General features: G+C 37.7%; 1 protein-coding gene and 1 pseudogene across 1 annotated transcript in view; both read left to right on the plus strand.

Annotated features, from left to right (window-relative positions):
* Positions 1–16,271, plus strand: part of CDS1 (CDP-diacylglycerol synthase 1) — a 70,530-nt gene extending 54,259 nt beyond the window's left edge. Inside the window, exons 9-13 of the mRNA XM_037830155.1 lie at positions 357–425; positions 2,288–2,440; positions 3,838–3,957; positions 6,032–6,135; positions 13,499–16,271. Of these exons, the coding sequence (XP_037686083.1) occupies positions 357–425; positions 2,288–2,440; positions 3,838–3,957; positions 6,032–6,135; positions 13,499–13,628 (576 nt within the window). The 3' untranslated portion in view covers positions 13,629–16,271. The remainder of the gene's footprint in view (positions 1–356; positions 426–2,287; positions 2,441–3,837; positions 3,958–6,031; positions 6,136–13,498) is intronic.
* Positions 16,272–19,717: 3,446 nt separating this feature from the next.
* LOC119530343 lies at positions 19,718–20,879 on the plus strand (annotated as a pseudogene).
* The last annotated feature ends 874 nt before the right edge of the window (positions 20,880–21,753 follow it).

The raw sequence follows: 21,753 nt of genomic DNA on the forward strand, positions 1-21,753 counted from the left end.
CTGGACTATTATGGGGGTTTATATAAGCATAAAAGTCATAGGATGATTATTTCAGGTTAGAGTTTATAGTCCTGTCAGAGAAAAAAATACAATGAGGCCATTTAACAAAAACAGATAGTCACAGCTTAGCAAATGTTTGAGGACCTACTATGTGTTAGATACTTTTAGGGGGATTTGCACAAGTAAATCAGGACCTTGGAATGAAGGAAAAAGGTTTTCAACACCATCCCAATAAGGAAAAAGTAAGGAGAAATGTGCAAAGTATTGAGGGAACTCCTTGAACAGAGTTTGCATATGTTTGTGTGTATTTTGTGAGTGCAGTAACTCTTTTTTTAATTTTATTTGGCCTTTTTTAGTTGTCTCCTAAAAAGACTTGGGAAGGATTCATTGGCGGTTTCTTTTCCACAGTCGTGTTTGGATTCATTGTGAGTTTTACTAGGATTTTAATTTTGTTTATATTTTTAAAAATGGTAGCAAGTTTATTACTCCTGTCCTAAACCTAAAATAATTAAACCACAAGATGCCAGTGAATATATTTAATTGAAACCTAAACAGAACGTATTAGCTCCCCATCCTGACTGCACATCAGAATCACCTGGGGATCTTAGCCAAAACCTATGCCCCAGCCCTATTCCAGACCCATGAAATTAAAATCTCTGGATTGGGGCTTGGGCACTGGTATGTTTGAAACCCCCCCCAGGTGACTCTAATGTGCCACCAGGCTTGAGACCTGCTGCTGTGCTGTTGTGATTTGGCGGTTTCTAACAGCTGTCCTGCCTTGAGGCAGACACAGGTGCCAGGACAGGTGGTAGCTTTGCATAAAAGCAAAGAATGCAAATGATGTGGAAGAGCTTTGCCTCCTTACTGCTTGGTGGCCACTTGGCTTAGCGGGTAGTTACTGTTGTGAGCCCAGCTTGCAAGGAAAATCTGTTAATTATAAATAATTAGTGTTAGCTTTTATCCAAGAATAACGGGCATTTATTAATACATTAAAAATTAGTTTACATTTATGGGATTTAGGTTTTTGTTATATAGTGTCTGGTGAGAATCAATAAGGGTACAGTAAAATGGCTAGACATAAGATAAATATGTAAAAAGTGTTTGTTAGAAAATTTAAATTTTTACAAGTCTGGTCACTGATAATTCTAATCTATTCTCTGTATCCAAAATAGAGTAGTAACAGCATGCAGCTTTGAGAGAGAGCAAACATACAAATAAATGGGAATGTGCCATGTCCCTGGATGGGAAAACCACCATAATTCCTCAGTCTAATTTATATATTTAGTTCATTCTCTATGAAAATCCCATTGGAATTTGATAAAATTTTTCCAGAGTTTCTCTGGAAGGATGACTGATAAATAGGATAGTGAAAAGGGATCCAGTCTCATACAGTGTTTTATACATCACAAAGCAAGAATAGTGAAAATATTATGTTTAATAATACTGTGAGAAATTGGCATCATTAAATACTTATTTAGATATACTACAAGAATAGCTATAATATTGGAAGAAAACAGAGAATGCCCCCATAAGAATGTAATGTATGACGTAACAATAGGGGGGTGAAAATATATTTTTTTAATACTTGGTTTTAAGGAAACCAGTTATTTGTTTGGAAGCAAAATCAGTTTATGCTCATTCTCAGTATCATATTTGGTAATCATTCTTGAGCACAATAATGGGGTGAATGGCTATAAAGGAAAAGAAAAAAGATAAACTGTTGTCTAGCATTTTAAATAATGAGATGTTTTATGTATTTCTACTTCCATGGCTGAGTACAGATACTTAAAATCATGATGTGGCCAGGGAAAGAATAATTTACTCAAAGTTTTCTGGTTCAGCTACGAACAACAATGGTGTTTTTCACCTGTATTGTTTTACATAATTTTCTTAATAATTTTGAATCACTTGTTAATTATCAACTGATTAATTTAAGCTTGTATATAATAAACTTCAGTCCTTTACTCTCCTATATCTATATAGTTGTTAACTACTGCTGTCATTAATTATGTGTGCATTTAAGAAGTAAAATCTTGCTATAATGCTTGTCTAAGTGTTCAAGTCAGCTTCTCTCCTTCCTTCTCTTTTTTATTTATTTCAACTCTTTAGTATTTTAAACCTTTTCAAGTCTTTTATTGGAATGATTATGACCATGTAAGTTTGAAGATATATAGCAGGATGTTAATACAAATAAACTGGCCATCTACCTCTGGTCTTTCTGACACATAACTTTAAAAAAGATTTTTTTCTAGTCAATGTTTCCATAAGCTCTTGCTTCGTTATTCAGGCCGCCTATCTGTTATCCAAATACCAGTACTTTGTCTGCCCAGTGGAATACCGAAGCGATGTAAACTCCTTTGTTACAGAATGTGAACCCTCAGAACTTTTCCAACTTCAGAGTTATTCACTGCCTCCCTTTCTAAAGACAGTGTTGAGACAGGTAAGAGTAAAAGTTCAAGATAAACATGTTAGGGGTCCCTCCCCGTAAAGATTTAAACATAGGATTAATTTTTTTTTTACAAGAAGTCAATTTATGCAGAACTTTTAACTTTGTTATACAGAAATGGTTTTTAGTGTCTGCTTGGCATTAATAACATATCCCATCCCCTTTTGTGACTTCTCTTTCTTGAACATAAAAATGAATATTTCTATTGCAAACCTAGTTGCCTGCTAGGGATTTATTTGCCTAATGGTTTCAAGACTAATGGTGATTTATAATATTTTTGTTTTGAAATCATTTTCCAATCACCCTTAGATTTTTAGAAATCACGTGGATTAGAATGAGTTTCACATGTAATTGGTATGAATTGACTCAATTTAAAAACTTAATTAGAATTCACTAGCTCAAAGTTTCCTTCATTTTTCGGGGATTTTTACTAGTACAGAAAGCGGATGCTTCTGAAACTCAGTTTCCCTTCCAAAAGCACATTACACTACTTTTAAAGGCACCCATGAGCTCTCATGCTGAAGGATGTTGAAACCTTTTATTTTTAACTAAAATACATAATATTTGAGAAGCAGGTTAATCAACAAATTATTTAATCTCCTTGAGCACTCAATACGTGCACTTCAAGAATTTTTTCAATATCTGAGCTATGTTCCCTACTGTAGAACTTTAGAAATTGCCAATCTTTGATTAGAGCCAAGGCTTTTGCTTTGAGAACAGGCCCAAAGACTGGCGTTTCCAGTCATCTTTCCTGAACCACTCCCATTATGCACTGTCTACAATTTGTAGTTTCAGTTTATTGAAGTGAAGCAAGACCTAAGAATTACAGACTAATTTGACTGCAGAATCTTTCTCAGTTTTTATGATCCCTTCTCCAGATCTTTTATGGTTGTCTTGCTGATACTCATTTTGATAATCTTTAAGAAACTTACTTTTGATGTTTCCAAAGTAAAAAGAACACCTTTTCCATAATTTTATCAGTATAATTAAAGTTAAATGCAAAATTAAAATAAATTGTATCATTACCAAAGAAAGCACTACTGGTAAAAACAAGTTTAGAAATTAACTCAACTAATTCTTGATAAGTGTGTAGTTCAAACTAGTTGAAGCAAAATTTCCTAGATGAACTGGAAAGTAACTTAGCAGCTTCAAGATTTCAGTAGATCAAGTGCCTTTCCATATGTTCAGGGGGATTGGGGAATGTTGGTTAAGGTAATGAAGATCTACAATATATTTTCCCCCATGATCCTTAACATTTGTGAAAATAACAAAAATATGGTATTTGCTTTCACTTACTCTTTATATCATGGTTCTTTTATTAGGTTGGCGTGCTCAAGTAAAATTTTAATGCAGTTCTCCTTACCCCCCTACCCCCCTTTTTCCTTCTTTAGGAAACAGTGAGCTTGTATCCTTTCCAGATACACAGCATTGCTCTTTCAACGTTTGCATCTTTAATTGGCCCATTTGGAGGCTTCTTTGCCAGTGGATTCAAAAGGGCTTTCAAAATCAAGGTATGTGCTCAGATTCTTTGTTATATTATTAAAGAATATTATTTGAGAATGTAATTTAGACAGTTCTCTATTGGTCTCAAACACACATTAAATCCTTGGGCAGAAATCTTTTACATCCTCACAGAAGTGCTTCCTGGTTATTTGAGTGTATAGGCTCAGTATTGTTTCCTGATAGGTTTTGGTCATGCCATGCTAATACTTTCAAATTGTCACGTCAGTCTCTTGCTTTTATAGAAATGGCATGTCACTTAATGTTCGTGTAAACACAGAATCTTTGTTCTCAAGTGCACGTCAAAGAATCCAGCCACAGTCTCACTTGAAGCATCATGTAAGAGAGCCTTTCGATATGTCACTGTCCATTCTTCTAGACCAGGGGCCAGCAAACTCTGTAAAGAGTCAGAGAATAAGTATATTAGACTTTGCAGAGAATTTGCTCTGCCATTGTAGCACAAAGCACTAATTGACAGTTTGTCAGCAAATGGGCATGACTATGTCTAACAACACATTATTTACAAAAAACATGTGGTGAGTTGAATTTGATTTGTGGAGCATGGTTTGCTGACCCCTGTTCCAGATGCTTAAAATGATCCCTATGTTTTGTTTGTTAGATAGTCCTAGAGAGACATGTGTCTGCTTTATTTTCTCAGTCTCCCTCACATGGCTTCACTAGGTAAGGTTGAATATTACACCATCAGGGTGTTAGAAAGCAGCCATTGAAGGTGGAGTGATCAGGGAAGGCCTCTCTGAGGAGGTAGCATTCGAGCAGAGATCTGAGAAAAGGAGGGAACTGAGCACTGCAGAGAGATGTGGGGAAGTGCCAAGGAGCGTGGCCTGGTTGTGGAGGATCTGTAACATAGTGGCTGAGATAGAAAGCTGGAGAGGAGGTGGCTGTGGTTGGTGGGTTCAGATCATGGAGGGCCCTGGAGGCCAGGGAAATACTTTTATTAATTCCTTGTGCACCTGTGACTGGGTAGGATATTATGTCAGGTGGAATGCAGTGTACAAATACATGTAAGATGTTGGCCCTGTTTGAAGATGCTCGCCACCTACTAGGGGAGACTCTGAAGAACTACAGTGTAGCTGCATGTGGTGAGTATCTTGTTACAGTCGGTAACAGTAGGGCATAATTCAGTTACCATGGCTCTCTTGTGATTCGATTCATAGAGAAGGGAAGGAAGGAAATGAGTTGGCAAAAATTAACCAAATAAAATAGATAATTTCAATAGCCGTTTTAAACAGAGATGTTATTTTTAGAGTAGTATTTTCTTTAATGGTCTCCAATCCAAGGTTGCTTATTAAATGCTGAGATATTTTGCATGTTTGGAGTGAATATGTTTCTGTTTGAACAGTTTGAATTGTTTGAATTGCATGTTTGAATTGCTGTTACATTTTAGATGTGTTTAGGTTGCTTGCATTAGCTAGATGAGCACTGAGCCATTTTCATTTCCTTAGTACTCAGAGAAATGGACATGTCTGTACAGAGTCAATTTATGGAGGCTCTCAATTTGACCATTTAAGGTACTAGTGTGTCCCAAACGAACTCTGTTTTTTTTTTTTTTTCCCCCCAACCTGGAAAAAAAAAAAAGGATTAACTATCTTAGTAGTAAAGTATGTTTATTTCAAAGTAAGAACTTTTAGGATAAATATCCTGTTGTACCGCAGTCAACAGTGCTTTTTTAAAATAGCTCCCAAAATAGCTTCTAGTTAAACAGAAGGATATGCTAAAACTAAAACGAGGTTAAGATTTGTAATAACTTGTAGCATTTTTGGTTTGGAAAAATTTTATTGATTTAAAAAAGCGAGCGCTACATTTAATTAGTATTTAATTAATGCTGCTATTTGAATGCTGTTTGTTCAGTTCACTATTATTCAAATATGGGCACAGAATCCAAAGCCATGGTTCTGTTCTGTAGGACATGCTCTTAAGAAGCTTGTTTTCAGGGGAAAAAATCCAAAAGTAAGGTATTTTCCCTACGGTGTCCATGATGTCCAAGAGACATTTGCAGACAGGAATTTGATACCTAGTGGTTTTTTAAAAATTTTTGCTGATATGTGTTATTGTTTGTTTCCAAAGGATTTTGCCAACACTATTCCTGGGCATGGCGGGATAATGGACAGATTTGATTGCCAGTACTTGATGGCAACTTTTGTGCATGTGTACATCACAAGTTTCATAAGGTATTTTTAGATTTTAAAAAATGAGTTCCTGTTTCCATAGACATTACTTTGAATGAGTTACCTTTTTCTGTCAGTGGTAATCTGTTAACATCAGAATGAATGGCAGCCCTGGAGTTGTGTCACTTTGTAGCATTGAGTAGTATGGTTACATTATATTCGTTTCATGTACATTTGATCAACTTAAAAGTATCACTTAATGGGTACAGAGTTTCTCTTTGGGGTGGTGAAAAAGTTTTGGTAATGGATGTGGTGATACTAATACAACATAGTAAATATATTCAGTGTCACTGAATTGTACATATGAAAGTGGTTAAAAAGGGGAACATTGTGTTGTATCTATCTTACCACAATAAAAACTTTTAAAAATTAAAAAAAAAAGTTTTAAAATTAATAAAACATCAGGAGATTTCATTTCTCAACTTTGAAGGTTGCAGTGATAGTGACTAGTAAGAGATAAAAAGGGTGGAGGACATGACAATTCAGGCCACCAGTTATTGCTTGAGTACCTATTAAATGTCAGGAAATATTCTAGGCACAGGATATAGCAGAGAACAAAACAAACCAATTTCCTGCCCTCAGAGCTTACATTCTTGTTGGTGGGGGAGGAGGATTGGAGGGAAAATGGGGAGAAGCAGGTAATAAACAGCAAATGTAACTCATTAGGCTGCAGTTCCACCCACCTGGGACAGAGCAGTCCCTTCAACAACTGGTGCTGGGAGAACTGGATGTCCACATCCAAAAGAGTGAAACAGGACCTATATCTTACCCCTTATACAAAAATTAACTGAAAATGGATCAGAGACTTAAATGTAAAAGCCAGAACCATAAAACTCCTAGAATGTAGGGAAGCATCTTCAAGATCTTGTGGTAGGTGATGGTTTCTTAGGCCTTACAGCCAAAGCTCAAGCAGTGAAAGAAAAAACAGATAAATGGGAACTCCTCAAAATTTGAAGACTTTTGTGCTTCAAAGGACTTTGTCAAGAGGGTGAAAAGGCAGCCTACTCAATGTGAGAAAATATTTGGAAACCACATATCCAATAAGTGTTTAATATCCTGTATATATAAAAAGATCCTACAACTCAACAATAAAAAGACAACCCCAATTAAAAATGGGCAAAAGACATGAATAGACTTTTTTCCAAAGAGGATATACAAATGGCTAAAACAGCACATGAAAAGATGTACATCACCACTAATTATTAGGGAAATGCAAATCAAAACTACAATGAGGTATCATTTCACACTGCTAGAATGGCCACTATTAAAAAGAAAAAAAGAAAAAAAAAACTGCAAGTGTTGGAGAGGATGTGGAGAAATAAGGACATATTCACTGTTGGTGGAGAATGGAGAATCGTGCAGCTGCTGTGGAAGACAGTTTGCCATTTCCTCAGGAACAAGTCATGTATGTCACTGGAAGGAAAGCCAGAGGATGCAACATGGGCCTGTATAACATAGTGAAACCTTTTCAGGATGAAAATGTTCTAGAATTGATTGTGGTGATGAATGTACAACTCTGGGAATATACTAGAAGACATTGATTGTATGCTTTAGATGGATTGTTGGGTATGTGAATTTATCTCAATAAAACTGCTTTGAAAACATATGTATAGCTGTAAGAGAGAATGAAGTCCTCATGCATGCAACAACATGGGTGAACCTTGGGGACATTATGTTGAGCAAAATAAGCCAGAAACAAAAGGACAAATTCTGCATGGTCTCACTAATATGAACTTTAACTATAATGAGCAAACTCAGAGTTAAATTCTAGAGCATACGTTATCAGGAGATAGAAAGAGGGTAGAGATTAGGCAATTGATGCTTAAGGTGAGCAGAATGTTTAATAAGGTTGATTGTAAAGGTTTGGAAATGGATAGCACAATACTGTATGATGGTATTGCATAATACTGTAAAGAAGAGTAATTAACAAAGATGAGTGGGAGTATGGTTGAAAGAGGAAGACTAGTGTTGTATATGTCACCAGAAGGAAAGCTAGAAGATAAAAACTGAGACTGTATAACTTAGTGAAACTAAGAGTGGACAATGACAGTGGTTAATTGTACAAATATAAGAACGTTTATACATGAACTTGAACAAATGTGTCTCACTATTACAAGGTGTTGAATAATGGGGTGATATGTGGGGAAATACAATTAATGCAAGCTAAGGTCTATGGTTAACAGTAACATTGTAATATTCTTTCGCTAATTGAAACAAAGGTACTACACCAAAGCTTAATGTCAATAATAAGGGAAGATAAGGTTGATTGTAAAGGTTCATTTTTTTTTTTTTTACTTTGAAGAAATGGTAATGCTCTCATATTGATTGTGGTGGTGAATGCGTAACTATTTGATTATAGGAGGAGGAGCCCCTGATTGTTCACTTATGTATGATGTATGAATAAAACTATTTAACGAAAAAAAGGTAGAAGAATGTAATCTTGGAGATCACAGCAATAAAATTGTGCAGAATTGAAAAGTAAAATATGTATTATATATGTAAATATATATATTAGTATGTATATATACATACATGTATATTTTATATTATGCATATATACGTGTATATCTATGTATAACTTGTTAGATAAAGTGCCATGGAGAAAAACGGGCATTGGTATTTTATATAGGGTAGCTTATTCTTGTTATTAATCCTTAGGCTTTGACTCATCCTGAATGTGTTTGGGGAGTGAAGGCTAACCACATTGGCTACAATGTAAACTTCTATTTTCCATGGTTTCTGCTGGGAGCCTAGCCGACCAGACACTTATTAATAGCCCCTGAGCCATAGAAAACATAGATTTTCTTCTTAAAGATATTTGGAGTGAAACTTTATTTATCGATTCCTAAATACACATTTAAAATATATACTCACAGCAGTGTAAGAATTTTTGTATTTTTCTTAGCCAGTCTTGCTAGGAGTTCAGCAGTTTCATTAATCTTTTCAAAGAATCAGTGTCTACCTCCAATTTCTTCTGTTGTGTGTTTGTTTTCTATTTCATTGATTTCTGCTCTCATTTTTCTTTAGGTTTCAATTTGCTCTTCTTTTTCTAGCTTCTGGAGATAAAAGCTTAGGTCATTCCAGCCCTCTTGACTAATATACCCATTTAAGACTGTCAATTTTGGCTTAAGTATCTCTTTAACCTCATCCTACAATTATGATATTTGTATTTTCCTTTTCAGTTGCAGATTTTCTTGTTTCTAGTACTATGTCTTATTTGACACATGGGTTATTTAGAAGTGTGTCAATTAGTTTCCACACAGTTGAAGATTTTCTCATTCCTTTATTGATTTCGCCTTAATTCCACTGAAGTCAGAAAATATACTCTTTATGATTTTGATATTTAATGTTTATTGAAACTTGCTTTGTGGCCCAGCATATTGTCTTATTTCACATGCATATAAAATGCGTTTTGCAGTTTTTGGATGTAGTGTTGTACTGATCGATTAGGTGAAGTTTAGTTAAATCTTTTATACTGATTTTTTTGTTTCTCCTTGTATCAATTACTAAGAGAGCTTTGTTAAAATCTCCCACTATTATAAACTTACCTATTTCTCTTTTTAGTTCTGTCAGTTTTTGCTTTACTCCTCATTTTGTCATTATATACTGTCCCTCTTTATATACAGGTTACCTTTAAACCTGTTTTGTTAGATATTAGAATAGGTTCATCAGCTTTCTTTTGATTAGTGTTAGCATGGTATTTCTTTGTTCCTTTATTTTTAGCCTTCTTGTGTCCTTATGCTAGAGTGTGTCTATCTCTTAGGTGAATTTTTTTGTTTCTGTTTTTTTTTTTTTTTTTCCCAATCCAGCTGACAATCTTTGTCTTTTAATTGGAATATTTGGTCCATTTGCATGTAATGTACTTACTGATATATTTGGGTATTAGTACTTAGTGGTTAAATCTGTAGAACTTTTTATTTTCAGAAGATGCAGCTTTTTCAGGCATTAGCTCAAAAGTCATTTTTAATCTGCTTTTCTCCCTGTAGAGAGAAGTCACACTGAGCCATGTTATCCACCATTTGAAAGCAAATATTCAGACCATTAGAAATACAGTGAGAATGCCAGGGTGCAACTATCTGGGAGCACCTGCTGGCATAATTTTGCATTTAGCTGAACTTGCCTGAATAGCTTTCCTTTTCTCTGTGGGCCCCTACTCTAGATTTATGTGATAAAGTTGCTGAATCTTTTGAAGAAATGTAAGACAAGCTGTGTTCTGACCTTAGTAGACTGAGACATGGCCACAGTTTTTTGGCAGTTGAGTTGAGCCATGTGCGTGACGGTGACCCAAGGGACCTCTAATCCAGTCTATCATGCAAATATGTGCTTTTAAAGATGTGTAATTTTATGGCAAGGGAAACATAAAAATTATGTTCAGCATACATGGTTGTTTTTAAACATCTATAGGTTCTCTTTTTTTAAAATTTTTATTTGAAAATGCTTTCAAACTTACAGTCATTTACAAAAATAATACAAAACCCATACTGAGAACTCCAATATACCTCCCTGAATCCACCAACTTTTAACGTTTTGCCACATTTGCCATTTTCCCCTCCCTTCCTCCATTCCTGTACTTCCATGTATATTTCCTAAGAACAAGGATATTCACGTATGTAACCTCATTAAGTGCAGTTATCAAGTTCAAGAAATTTAACTTTGATATAAAACTTAGAGTCCTTGGTCCAGTTTTTTTCATATATCCCAATATAGTGTTCCTTGGGCATTTTCTCCTCCTTTGTTAGGTCCAGTCCAGGATCATGTATTCCATTTAATTGTCATTGTCTCTTTAGTCTCCCTCTGTTTTTAATTGTGGAAACATATGTACAACATGAACTTTTTCCATCTCAAACCCTCTGAAGCATATAACTAAGTGTGATTAATCGCACTCACAATGTTGTGCCGTCCACTACTAGAACTTTCCCATCACACCAACAGAAAGCCTGCACTGTTATGCATTAACTCTTTTCTCCCTCACCCACCCCCTGTTAGTGTACTCTAGTGTCTGACTATGAATTTGCTTATTCTAATTATTTCATAAAACTAAGATCATACAATATTTGTCCTTGTGTGTCTGACTTATTTCACTCAACACGTTGTCTTCAAGGTTCATCCATGTTGTAGCCTGTATCAGAAGTTGATTCCTGTCTTAAGGCCGAATACTATTCTATTGTGTGTATATATCACATTGTATGTATATCCATTCATCTGTTGAGGGACCCTTGGGTTGCTTTCACCTTTTGGCTATTGTGAATAATGCTGCTGTGAACATTGGTGTACAAATACCTGTCTGATTCCTTGTTTCAATTCTTTTGGGTATATATCTACACATGGGATTGCCAGGTGTTTTAGTTTCCTTGGCTGCTCAAACAAATACCATGCAGTGGGTTAGATTAAGCAATGGGAGTTTATTGGCTCATGATTGAGAAGTCCAAATCAAGGCGTCTTCAAGGTGATGCTTTTTTCCTGCCAACTGGCTTTTGGGCTGGCTGCCAGTCATCCTTGGTCCTTGGCCACTCTGTCAGTGGAGGTCTCTCCTGGCCTCTTCCTTCTCTTCCATGTCTCACTGCCTTTCAGCTTCTGGCTGCCCCCTCTGTCTTTCTCTCTATGTCTCTGAGTTTCACTCTGCTTATAAAGGACTCCGATAATAGTAGTAAGACTGATCCTGGTTGAGGTGGGCCAAACCTTAAACTGAAGTAATCTCATCTAAAGATCCTGCTTACAGTTGGTCCACATGCACAGGAATGGAGGCAGTTTAAGAACATGTTTTTCTGGGGTACATAGCTCCAACTCACCACACAAGGACATATGGTAATTTTGTTTAACTTTTTCCAGAACCACCAAACTGTTTTCCACAGTGGTCACACCATTTTATATTCCCTCCACCAATGTATGAGGTTTCCTATTTCTCTGCATCTTCCCAGCACGTATTATTTTCTGATTTTTAAATAATAGCCATTCTAGTGGATATGTGGTTGCTTTTGTGCAAATATTTTAATTAAAGATTTCCAGAGTAAATAGTTCCTCTAGTCATCCTAATAATGATGTCAGTGTAGAGCAGGCTTTTCTGTGTTGCTGGATTTTCTACTTTCTGTACTTCCATTTCAAGAGGCTTTATTGTAAATCATAAATTTGATTATGGGTGCAAATGTCTTTCTCAGAATTCTGTGCCATTCTCAATATATTACCTGTATTTTGCTTTTTTCTCATTGGATTTTATTTATAGCTCTTTTCAAAAAGTATGGTTTACTTTTCCTATTAAGTGGACTGTAGAAAGTACAAAGAACAATAAATATAGATTAAAATTTGAATTATGTTCATTCTGAGTTTGGTAAAGTAGCGTTTTGGAAGTATATTTAGAGAAACACAAGCAATCTCCAATTTATAAATGGGTGGAGTTCTGGAGTCCAGGGAGTGAAAACTTGCAATCCCATGATGTAATAGTGTCATGGGAGGGCACGGTGTGAGGGTCGGAGCCATTTTTGGGAATTCTTCCACCGCAGGGTGCACCAGTGAAGGGAGCTAAGAGAAGGCTGGATCTGGGATCTTAGAGGGGCTTACCCAAAAGGCGACCACGTGAGGAAGGACCCCTGGACAGGCTGTAGAGGTGTATGTTGGGGAATAGAGACAATACGTCCAATCACTACCCAGTAGTTACTTTGCTTCCACCTGGGCTCAGTACCTCCCCACTCGGGCCGCTCTGGCAGGTGGGTGAGGACAGGGCTCTTCTCCCCATCCCACTTTCAAATGGAGCAGAACCACTTTTATCTGCTTCTTATATTTACCTGAGACTTTCTTTGAACAAAGGCTATGGCAACTTTTATCTATCCAGTGCAGGATTTTTGTGTGTCCGTCCTGTGAGCATTCAGAGTCCTCCAGGGGTATTTCTTCAACAGAATACCTTCCATTTTCTGACGTTTCCTTGAAGCTTGAAAGTCAAATAATATTTTCATGCCCTCTCTTGGGACTCTCCTACCTTCGCCAGGAATATTGCTCCTTTCCTCACAGAATAGTTTTCATGTCTTGTCCAATCTAGGGATTTATTATCCATCCCACTTCTAGCTCAGGTTGCCCATTTGAGAATTTTCATAAAGTTTAGGTCTACACCCCCTAAATTATCTTGTTTTGTTCTTGTGTTTTGTGCTTTTGTATTCTTTCCACTTCTAGACTGTAAACCCCTCAAAGCAAAATAGTTCTGAAAATTTTTCCCTATGGACACTAACATTGCACATTAAAGTGAGCCCTTATCAATAGGTAACTGTTTTAATATTGCCACTATGTACGTAAAGGCATGCTTATTTTAAATTGGGGCCATATGTTCCCTTTAGCCCTTAAAATAGCCTGAACTTTGTCTTTTCTGCTTTGTTACTAGGGGTCCAAATCCCAGCAAAGTGTTACAGCAGTTGTTGGTGCTTCAACCAGAACAGCAGTTAAATATATATAAAACTCTGAAGACTCATCTCATTGAGAAAGGAATCCTACAGCCCACCTTGAAGGTATAACTGGCTCCCGAGAGGGAAGGACTGGCAATAAGGAAATCTACAGGAGAGCACTGAGAAATGGAAATGTGTAATTGTACAGAAAAATGGTGGAAAATGGAAAATAGATGGAAGTTTTACAGGCGTGAATGTTTCTTCTCTGAAATTACTGTGAATATTTAACAAACACTTGATCTGAGTTATGACATAAGTAGCAAATTGCTGGCAAAATATCCTGTACTTTTTCTAAAGTGTATTTTTTTTAATGTTAACTTCCTTCCCCTCACTTGCTTTTTGCAAATATGTTTTTTTCATAATTTCAGACTTAAATTTTAAAAAGTCAAACACTGTAAAATGAGTAAATTGAGGATGTCTCAAGATTGTAACCTAGTGGTGTGCCCTTTGCACAAATATTTACTTTCACAGTGCAGCCACTGTTAGTTTTTGTGAAATGTTTTATATAAGGCACAATAGGAAGTTATTTGTACCGCTCTTCCTCCTCTTAGTCTGAAGTATTTCTGAAGGGCTGTCGGATCAAAAAAAACAACCAAACAAAAAACGAATATCTACTTTTCAAAGAAGTAATCTTTGCCAAGGGAAAAATTCTGCTTTGAGGTGGGTTTAAGTATCAGGAGAGGAAAGCTGCAATTTCTACCATTATTGACTTGCTAGAGAAAACAGGCATCAGACTCTATGTCTGATAAAATTGTTTGGAACAACGTGATCCAGCAAAAAAAGTTTTCAAGAGGAACAAAGGAGAATTCTGCTCCAAAGAACAAAATGTTGCAGATCTTTCCCAGATTATCTCAACCAATGACAGTAGCTCAGGAGGCCACATGAGGCCATGTCATGTGGCCCATGTCATGTCTAGGTCGAGACCTCGGTTTTACCTTGTTTCCCGGGGAACTGGTTTCCATAAGTCCCTTAAACCACAGGCACGTAACAGTATAGAGCGGAGTGAGTGGGGCGTGGTGGCTGAAGCCGCAGAGGGGGCCTGTGCAGCCCGCTGGAGACTCTCCCAGGAAGAAGGAAGATCTGCTGGAGACCCAAACCCAGACGACCTCCTTGGGAGCAGCTAATCTTTGTCCCATTGCTCTTTCCCATCATGTCATAAAATCCTAGGACATCAGCTGATTATTTTTTTCTTTCAAGAATTATAATCAAGCAGAAGTGATTCCCACCAAGAACAAAAAGCACACGAATGCCAAACCTTTCCTTTGGTGAACTGGATACTGCAACCAGAAGAGACTGAATTTCTTATACACGAATGTAAGTAAGCTACTGTTGCTGTGTGCTCTCTACCACCATATTTATTGTATTGAACAGTTGGCACTAAACCTTCAAAAATTGCCTCGTGCTCCTGGATAAATAAATGTTCAGAGGGGAGAAATAGGTATATTTTAAGAAATGTTTTGCTAATGGAAAGAGTAAATATTTTTGTTTAAATCAGAAGGAAATTTCAATTATTTTATCTTTTCGTTCTATACCTAAAACAAAAGATTGTAGATATGCCTGGGTTCCATGTATGTAATCTGTAATTAGCAGTCTCATTGTGTGCGTTACATGATTATATCAGATTTAGGTAAACTCAGTGCCAAGAGTCTAATTTCTTGGTCTGGCAGGCATTCAGTCGATTCGTTCCCACTTGATGTGTTCCATCAGCGTTATTGCACACTGTTCCACACAAGTCTAGAGCTGACACTGGAAATATTATAACAGGAGGGAATGATCACTTTGAAAATCAGGCCACCTACAGTTAATTTTCATCATCTCTCATATTTATTTGCTCCATCAACATCTCCAAGTATTGATCATAAGAGAGCTTAGGATACCAAAATTTGAAAAATTAAATGAAACTTTTGTAATAGGAAGCTACATTGAAAACTCAGTGGTTTGCACAAGTAAGAATTCCCTGGAGATACGTGGCTAAACTCCACATTCTTGTTTAAAGTAAATGGTGAGACATTGCAGTACTGAATTATAAGAGAGCATTACTCAGTACATGTATTGTAAAATTAATATTATAAATAAAATATGAAGCTAGAAACATTTGAGGTCACAGTAATAGCTTTCCTCAAATACTTTTAGGGTTTGGTGTACATTATCCTATATGTAAAAAGTAAATTCTTAATTTTAACAAAGTTCTAATGATTCACCTTTTTAGTGTACTTTTATAGCATGTATATTAAAATAGAATATATTTTAGCAAAAGATTGCCATAAAACCCTGACTTTGATGACTTTTATATTTGCACTGTTAAGAATATAGCAATGTAGCAGTTGAAAAATGAAAAAGTGAAAACTTCCTCCACAGTAATGGCTAATTGTCCCAAATTTGCTATTTTTAGAGGTATTCAAATGGTATTTATTGCTTGACTTTTTTAACCTGTGGGATGCAAATGTATCCTCTGCTTTCTTCCTCTAGTGATACATATACATTTACCCTCTGACCACACACACCTTTTTTTTCTTCTTCTTCTTTTTCATTTGTAGTATCTCTTCATTTGCACTTTGGTTTTAAAAAGTATATATCACCTTGTTACGTGAAAAAGAAAGAGTAGAAACAGTGTATATATATGTTTGGATGGATAATAGCGTATCATATGTGTCAGTCAGTTCTGTGACTTACTGAAACTGAGATAGGAAAATAAAAGTGAAACGAATCTTATTTTGACCTTGTGCCATTTTTTTTCATTGAAGCAGGAACATTCATTCATTCAACTATTTGTAAAATAATGATGGTTGTACATAAGTACTGTGTGATGTTTTGTCCCTCCCTACATCTGCAGTGACATCTTCAGGGCTGGGAATAAGTAAGTTCTGGTGGTGATGGAAGATCTGTGTTTGTTGAGAGGTCATTTCCGTCCTCCTAATGGAAAGATTACTGAACATCTACAGTACTTGCCACAGTTTGCAGCTACACTTTTATTTTTCTGAATCTGATTAATGTTCACATCCCCACGAGAGCTTTAAGCTCTCTGGAGGCCAAGTGGGGTCTGTTTTGAGGGACCACAGCATTCCCAGCCTGCATTCTGTAGGTGTTTAGCTTCTGAGCAAATGAATGGGATTGGAGTCTGAAGATCCAGCTGCTCACACAGCAGCCACCCACTTTCTCTTGGACAGCTTCTCCACCCCCAACCCCTCCCACCCCCCGTTTTCATTTTACACAACTTTAAGGTGATTTTTTAAATGCAATTTTATTGAGATGTATTTACATACCATACAGTCATCCAAAGTGTACAATCAGTTGTTCACAGTATCATCACATAGTTGTGCATTCACCAGTTTTTTGAACATTTTCATTACTCCAAAAAAAGTAATAATAATACAAGTAAAAAAGAATACTCAAAACATCCCATACCGCCCCCCCCCATTATTCTTTTACTTTTTGTCCCTATTTTTCCACTCGTCTGTCCATACACTGGATAGAGGGAGTGGGAGCCACAAGGTTTTCACAATCACACAGTCACACTGTATAAGCTATATAGTTATACGCTTGTCTTCAAGAATCAAGGATACTGAATTGCAGTTCAACAATTTTAGGTATTTCCTTCTACATGCCACTGATTTTAAGAGGCATTATTTTTTAGTATCCTAAGGATGTGAGCAGGAGAGGGAAATGCTACCAATTAAACCAGGTTATTCTATTGATGGGAAAGCACATCACAATTTCAGAGGTAGCAAAAATATAAGAATATGAGAACTTTAGAATCTACAAAATACAGTAATTTAGTTTAAAAACAGATTATTATTAGTATTGGCCCTAGGCTGTTCCCTGGCCTAGTACATAAAGAATCCAGTTTCTGAACCACTAGGCAGCCTTGAGCTTGCTGTCCAGCCCCATCTGCAGAGTTGAATGAAAGCAGCAGAACTGCCTTGGCAGTTTGTATGAAGCCTCACTTGGGGTGGGTCCAATTCCCACATACCCCTGAATTCTCATAATATCACCATGAACATCTGCCTCACAAGATGGGGGGATGGTATTGGAATTTAGGGAATTGGTAATTATAGCTAGCAATTGATTGGAGGGGCAGACAGCTCTTCCCTTGCCTTCATCCATTCAGTAAACATTTACTGAGCATCCTCTGTACCAAGTACAGTGTCAGGCACTGGGATTCCTGCCCTCAGGGAAGATCCAGCCTCGTTGTAAGTTGGGCATCTATTAACTATTGCATAACCTAATGTTCAGATTTTGCTTATATTTTCAAAATTCTGCCTTGAATTGGTGAAACACTCATGGTGGAATTTAAGACTCGGTATCATCTCTTTCAGGAAGTCTTTCCTGCTCTTTACCGACACATCCCAAGGCCGGGTTAGGTGCACTTCACTTAGACTCCCTTAATACCCTGCATGTATGTTTCTATGATTGCATTGGCCACATCGTCTATTTCTTTTTTTAGTGTGTAGTAGTTTTTTTATTGTGAACTTTAACATGTATACATAACAGTGATAACTTTCAAAGTACGATTTCAGAAGTAGTTAGCAAATTTCAAAGAATGTCATGGGTCACAGTTCCACAACTTCAGCCATTTCCATTATTGTAAAATACAGCATACATTTGGAAAGGTGTCAACTCTCAATGTACAGCTCAACAAGCAGTTATATAGGTAATTTCAAAAATCGTTGTGGATTACAGTTCCACTCAGTACCTTTCCTATTATGCAATAGACGGTATGTATATACAGAAAGACCTTCAAGGCACATTCAACAAGCAACTATAAACAAATCCCCAAGGATGTTATAGGTTACAATTCCACCATGTCATTTACATCCTTCCAGCTATTCCAACTCCCCAGCATCCTATATATATATATAATGGTATAAAGTTTCAGTATTCATAGATGTTTGTTAAATCTTACCTTGTTTGTTGCTACCCCTTCCTCTCACTTAATCTCTTTCTCCATCTTCAGGGGTGTCTAGGCAGTGAGCACCCTAACTTGTTTATATTGAAAGAGGGTATCAACAATATGGGGAAGGGGGCTGCATCTGATTGGTGTTCTTAAAGGGCTATTGCCTCTGGGTTTTAGGACTTGTCTGGCATAGGAATGCTCTGATGGATTTAAGTTTCTGAAAGATAAAACTTAGTGAATGAATATTTTATAGAATCTTAGGGACCTAGGAATTTGGGGGCAAGGTGATCTTAATTATTCCTAGCTAGTAAAGTTGTTTTAAGGATTAAAAATATGAAGCTAGAAACATTTGAGGTTACAGTAACATATGAAAGTGCCTTGACACGTGCCCAGCATAAAGGAGCTGATTAGTAATCCTTAGTTTCTTTCCTTCTTTCTATCTTCTCTTCTCCTGTTGTCTGACTCCAGTAGGAAGTGACAGGTAGGTAGGATTGAGCAGAAAGGTAATCATTTTTGCCCTGTCTGCTTTAGGTGGTGTTAACATTGTGTTCCTTGAATGGAAGACATCTCATCCATCCACTGCAGCACACCTGGAAGTTCCACCATGCACCCAGCACTGAGATTCATTCTAGTACCAAGAGAAACATTAGAACTAGTAGATTCTCTGCCCAGTTACAGAGACAGGTAGTGACAGAAGGGCATGCCACACAAAACAGATGTTGATCAGGGCAATGACGGTATAAACCAGGTGCTCAGGTGCGTGGGGATACTGGAGAAACCAATATTCTGCCTCCTTGCAGGGCCTGTCTCTTCCTGAGGATAACTTGCAGCCAGATTGTTCTGCCTGCTCCTGAAATGTACAAAGATTAAAACTTGCCCTGGTTGAGAACAGGCTCTTAGGAAATCTGTATGTGGGGCTGCAAATAAAGAGCAGATCTAAGCAATTTAACTAAAATCAGAAGCCTGTCCTACTTGAATTCTGTTTTCTTCCCTCATAGAGAAGAGAAGCGTCTTGAATCTTAAGATGAGCATCGAGAGCCGTTAAATAAAGGTTGATGAATAGAATGTTTCTGATGATAACAAAGTGAGTTTCTAGAAGGAGCTTAGAGAATCCAGCCTGGCTTCCCTGAAGTGCCCAGAGGATATGAGGTGATAAAGCAAGAGGTGCATGGCCCAAAAAGAAGGTCATTGGGCATGTTGGCCTTGCCCAGCCGGCCGGCCTGGCTACCCTCCCTCAGCTGGGCCAGCCAGCGGGTGGGAGACGATGCCAGATTTCCGCGCTGCCCCTGATTGCACACGGAAGAGCATGCAGTCTGACCCTGCCTTCTTCAGGTTCCCGCAGGACCCAGCCAGATGCCAGAAGTGGGTGGAGAATTGTAGGAGAGCCGACTTAGAAGATAAAACACCTGATCAGCTAAATAAGCATTATCGGTTATGTGCCAAACACTTCGAGACCTCTATGATCTGTAGAACTATACATTTTGCAGAGGGATCAGGAAACTAAAGAATGATTGGGTTATTTTATTTCTCAAAATTAATTGAAGCAGATACTTGAGAAGTCATTGGGAGAGTCCTTATAGGACAGTTCTTTGAGATAATGCTGTACCAACAATATTTGATCTTAGCAGTCATTTGAACAATCCACATAGTAGGCACAGAAAACGAATTAAAGAATTGAGTGAAGATGAAATCAGGACACTGAAACAGAAAAAAAACTAATGAAACTTCTGAACAGGAACAAAAACATAAAGAAACAAACAGCAGCAGTGCTCAGAACCCAAATACAGAAGAAGGGGGTGAAAAACAAGATGAGAATATTTTACCTTTAACCCTTGAAGAGAAGGAAAACAAAGAATACCTAAAATCTTTATTTGAAATTTTGATTCGTATGGGAAAACAAAACACCTCTGGATGGGCATGAGCTGATGAACTCCCAAAAGGTCTCTTTACTCCTGATAACTTTCAAGCATTGCTGGAGTGCCGAATAAATTCTGGTGAAGAGGTTCTGAGAAAGCACATTGAGGTAACAGCAGTTAATGTTGTTCTGTTCGAAAACACAGCAGAAACAGATGCTAGAGATATGTGAGAGCTGCATTTGGGAGGACACTCTCAGGGAAGTGAGAGACTCACACTTCTTTTCCTTTATCACTGATGATGTGGTGGACATAGCAGGGGAAGAGCATCTGCCGATGTTGGTGAGGTTTGTGGATGAATCGCATAACCTAAGAGAGGAATTTGTGGGCTTCCTGCCTTATGAAGCTAATGCAGAAATTTTGGCTGTGAAATTTCACACTACAATAACTGAGAAGGGGGGGCTAAACATGGAGTACTGTTGTGGACAGGCCTACATTGTGTCCAGTGGATTTTCTTCCAAGATGAAAGTTGTTGCTTCTAGACTTCTAGAGAAATATCCCCAAGCTATCTAATACACTCTGCTCTTCCTGTGCCTTAAGTATGTGGTTAGCAAAATCATTGCCTATTATGGGAGTATCTGTTGCATTGGGAATGACTGAGGAAGTTTCTTCTTTTTTCCATTGATCACCACAACTACTTTTAGAACTTGACAGTGTAATTTCAGTCCTTTTTCAGAGCAATAAAGAAAGGGGTAATGAACTGAAGGAAATTTGCCATTCTCAATGGACAGGAAGGCATGATGCTTTTGAAATTTTAGTGGAACCCCTGCAAGCACTTGTTTTATGTTTAGATGGTATAAATAGTGACACAAATATTAGATGGAATAACTGCATAGCTGGCTGAGCATTTGTACTCTGTAGTGCAGTAACAGATTTTGATTTCATTGTACCATTGTTGTTCTTAAGAATGTCCTATCAGCTGGGAAGGAGGAACTGTGCGAGGAGGAGGGGGCTGAGATGCCCCGTTCGGCCATTTTTGCTTCAGGCTGAGAGCGCACCGCCGCACAGCCCGGCAGCCCGGGGCTTCCCTTGAGGGACGGCGCACACTGGTGATGTACCACAGCATTCCCTTGGCTGAACTCCTGAAGGATCGCGGCTGGGAGGGGGGACCTGCTCAGAGAACCAAGGGACTCTACGCCAAGTCCAGTGGTTTGTGGATCAGTGAGAGAGAGGGTCTGGGGCTGAACTGAAATGAAGGCTTAGACTCTTGTGGCAGCCTTGAATCTCCGGGATCCTGGGGGATTTGAACATTAAAACTGCCTTTCCTCCCTGGCCACCCGTACACATGCCCCACATTCAGGGCGGATGGCTCCAGCAACACACCCAAACTGGGTTCTCCAACTGAACCCACAAGAATCATTTCCCCACACACCACAGGAACAAGGTT

Source organism: Choloepus didactylus, chromosome 3, assembly GCF_015220235.1.
Source record: "Choloepus didactylus isolate mChoDid1 chromosome 3, mChoDid1.pri, whole genome shotgun sequence".
NCBI lineage: Eukaryota > Metazoa > Chordata > Mammalia > Pilosa > Megalonychidae > Choloepus > Choloepus didactylus.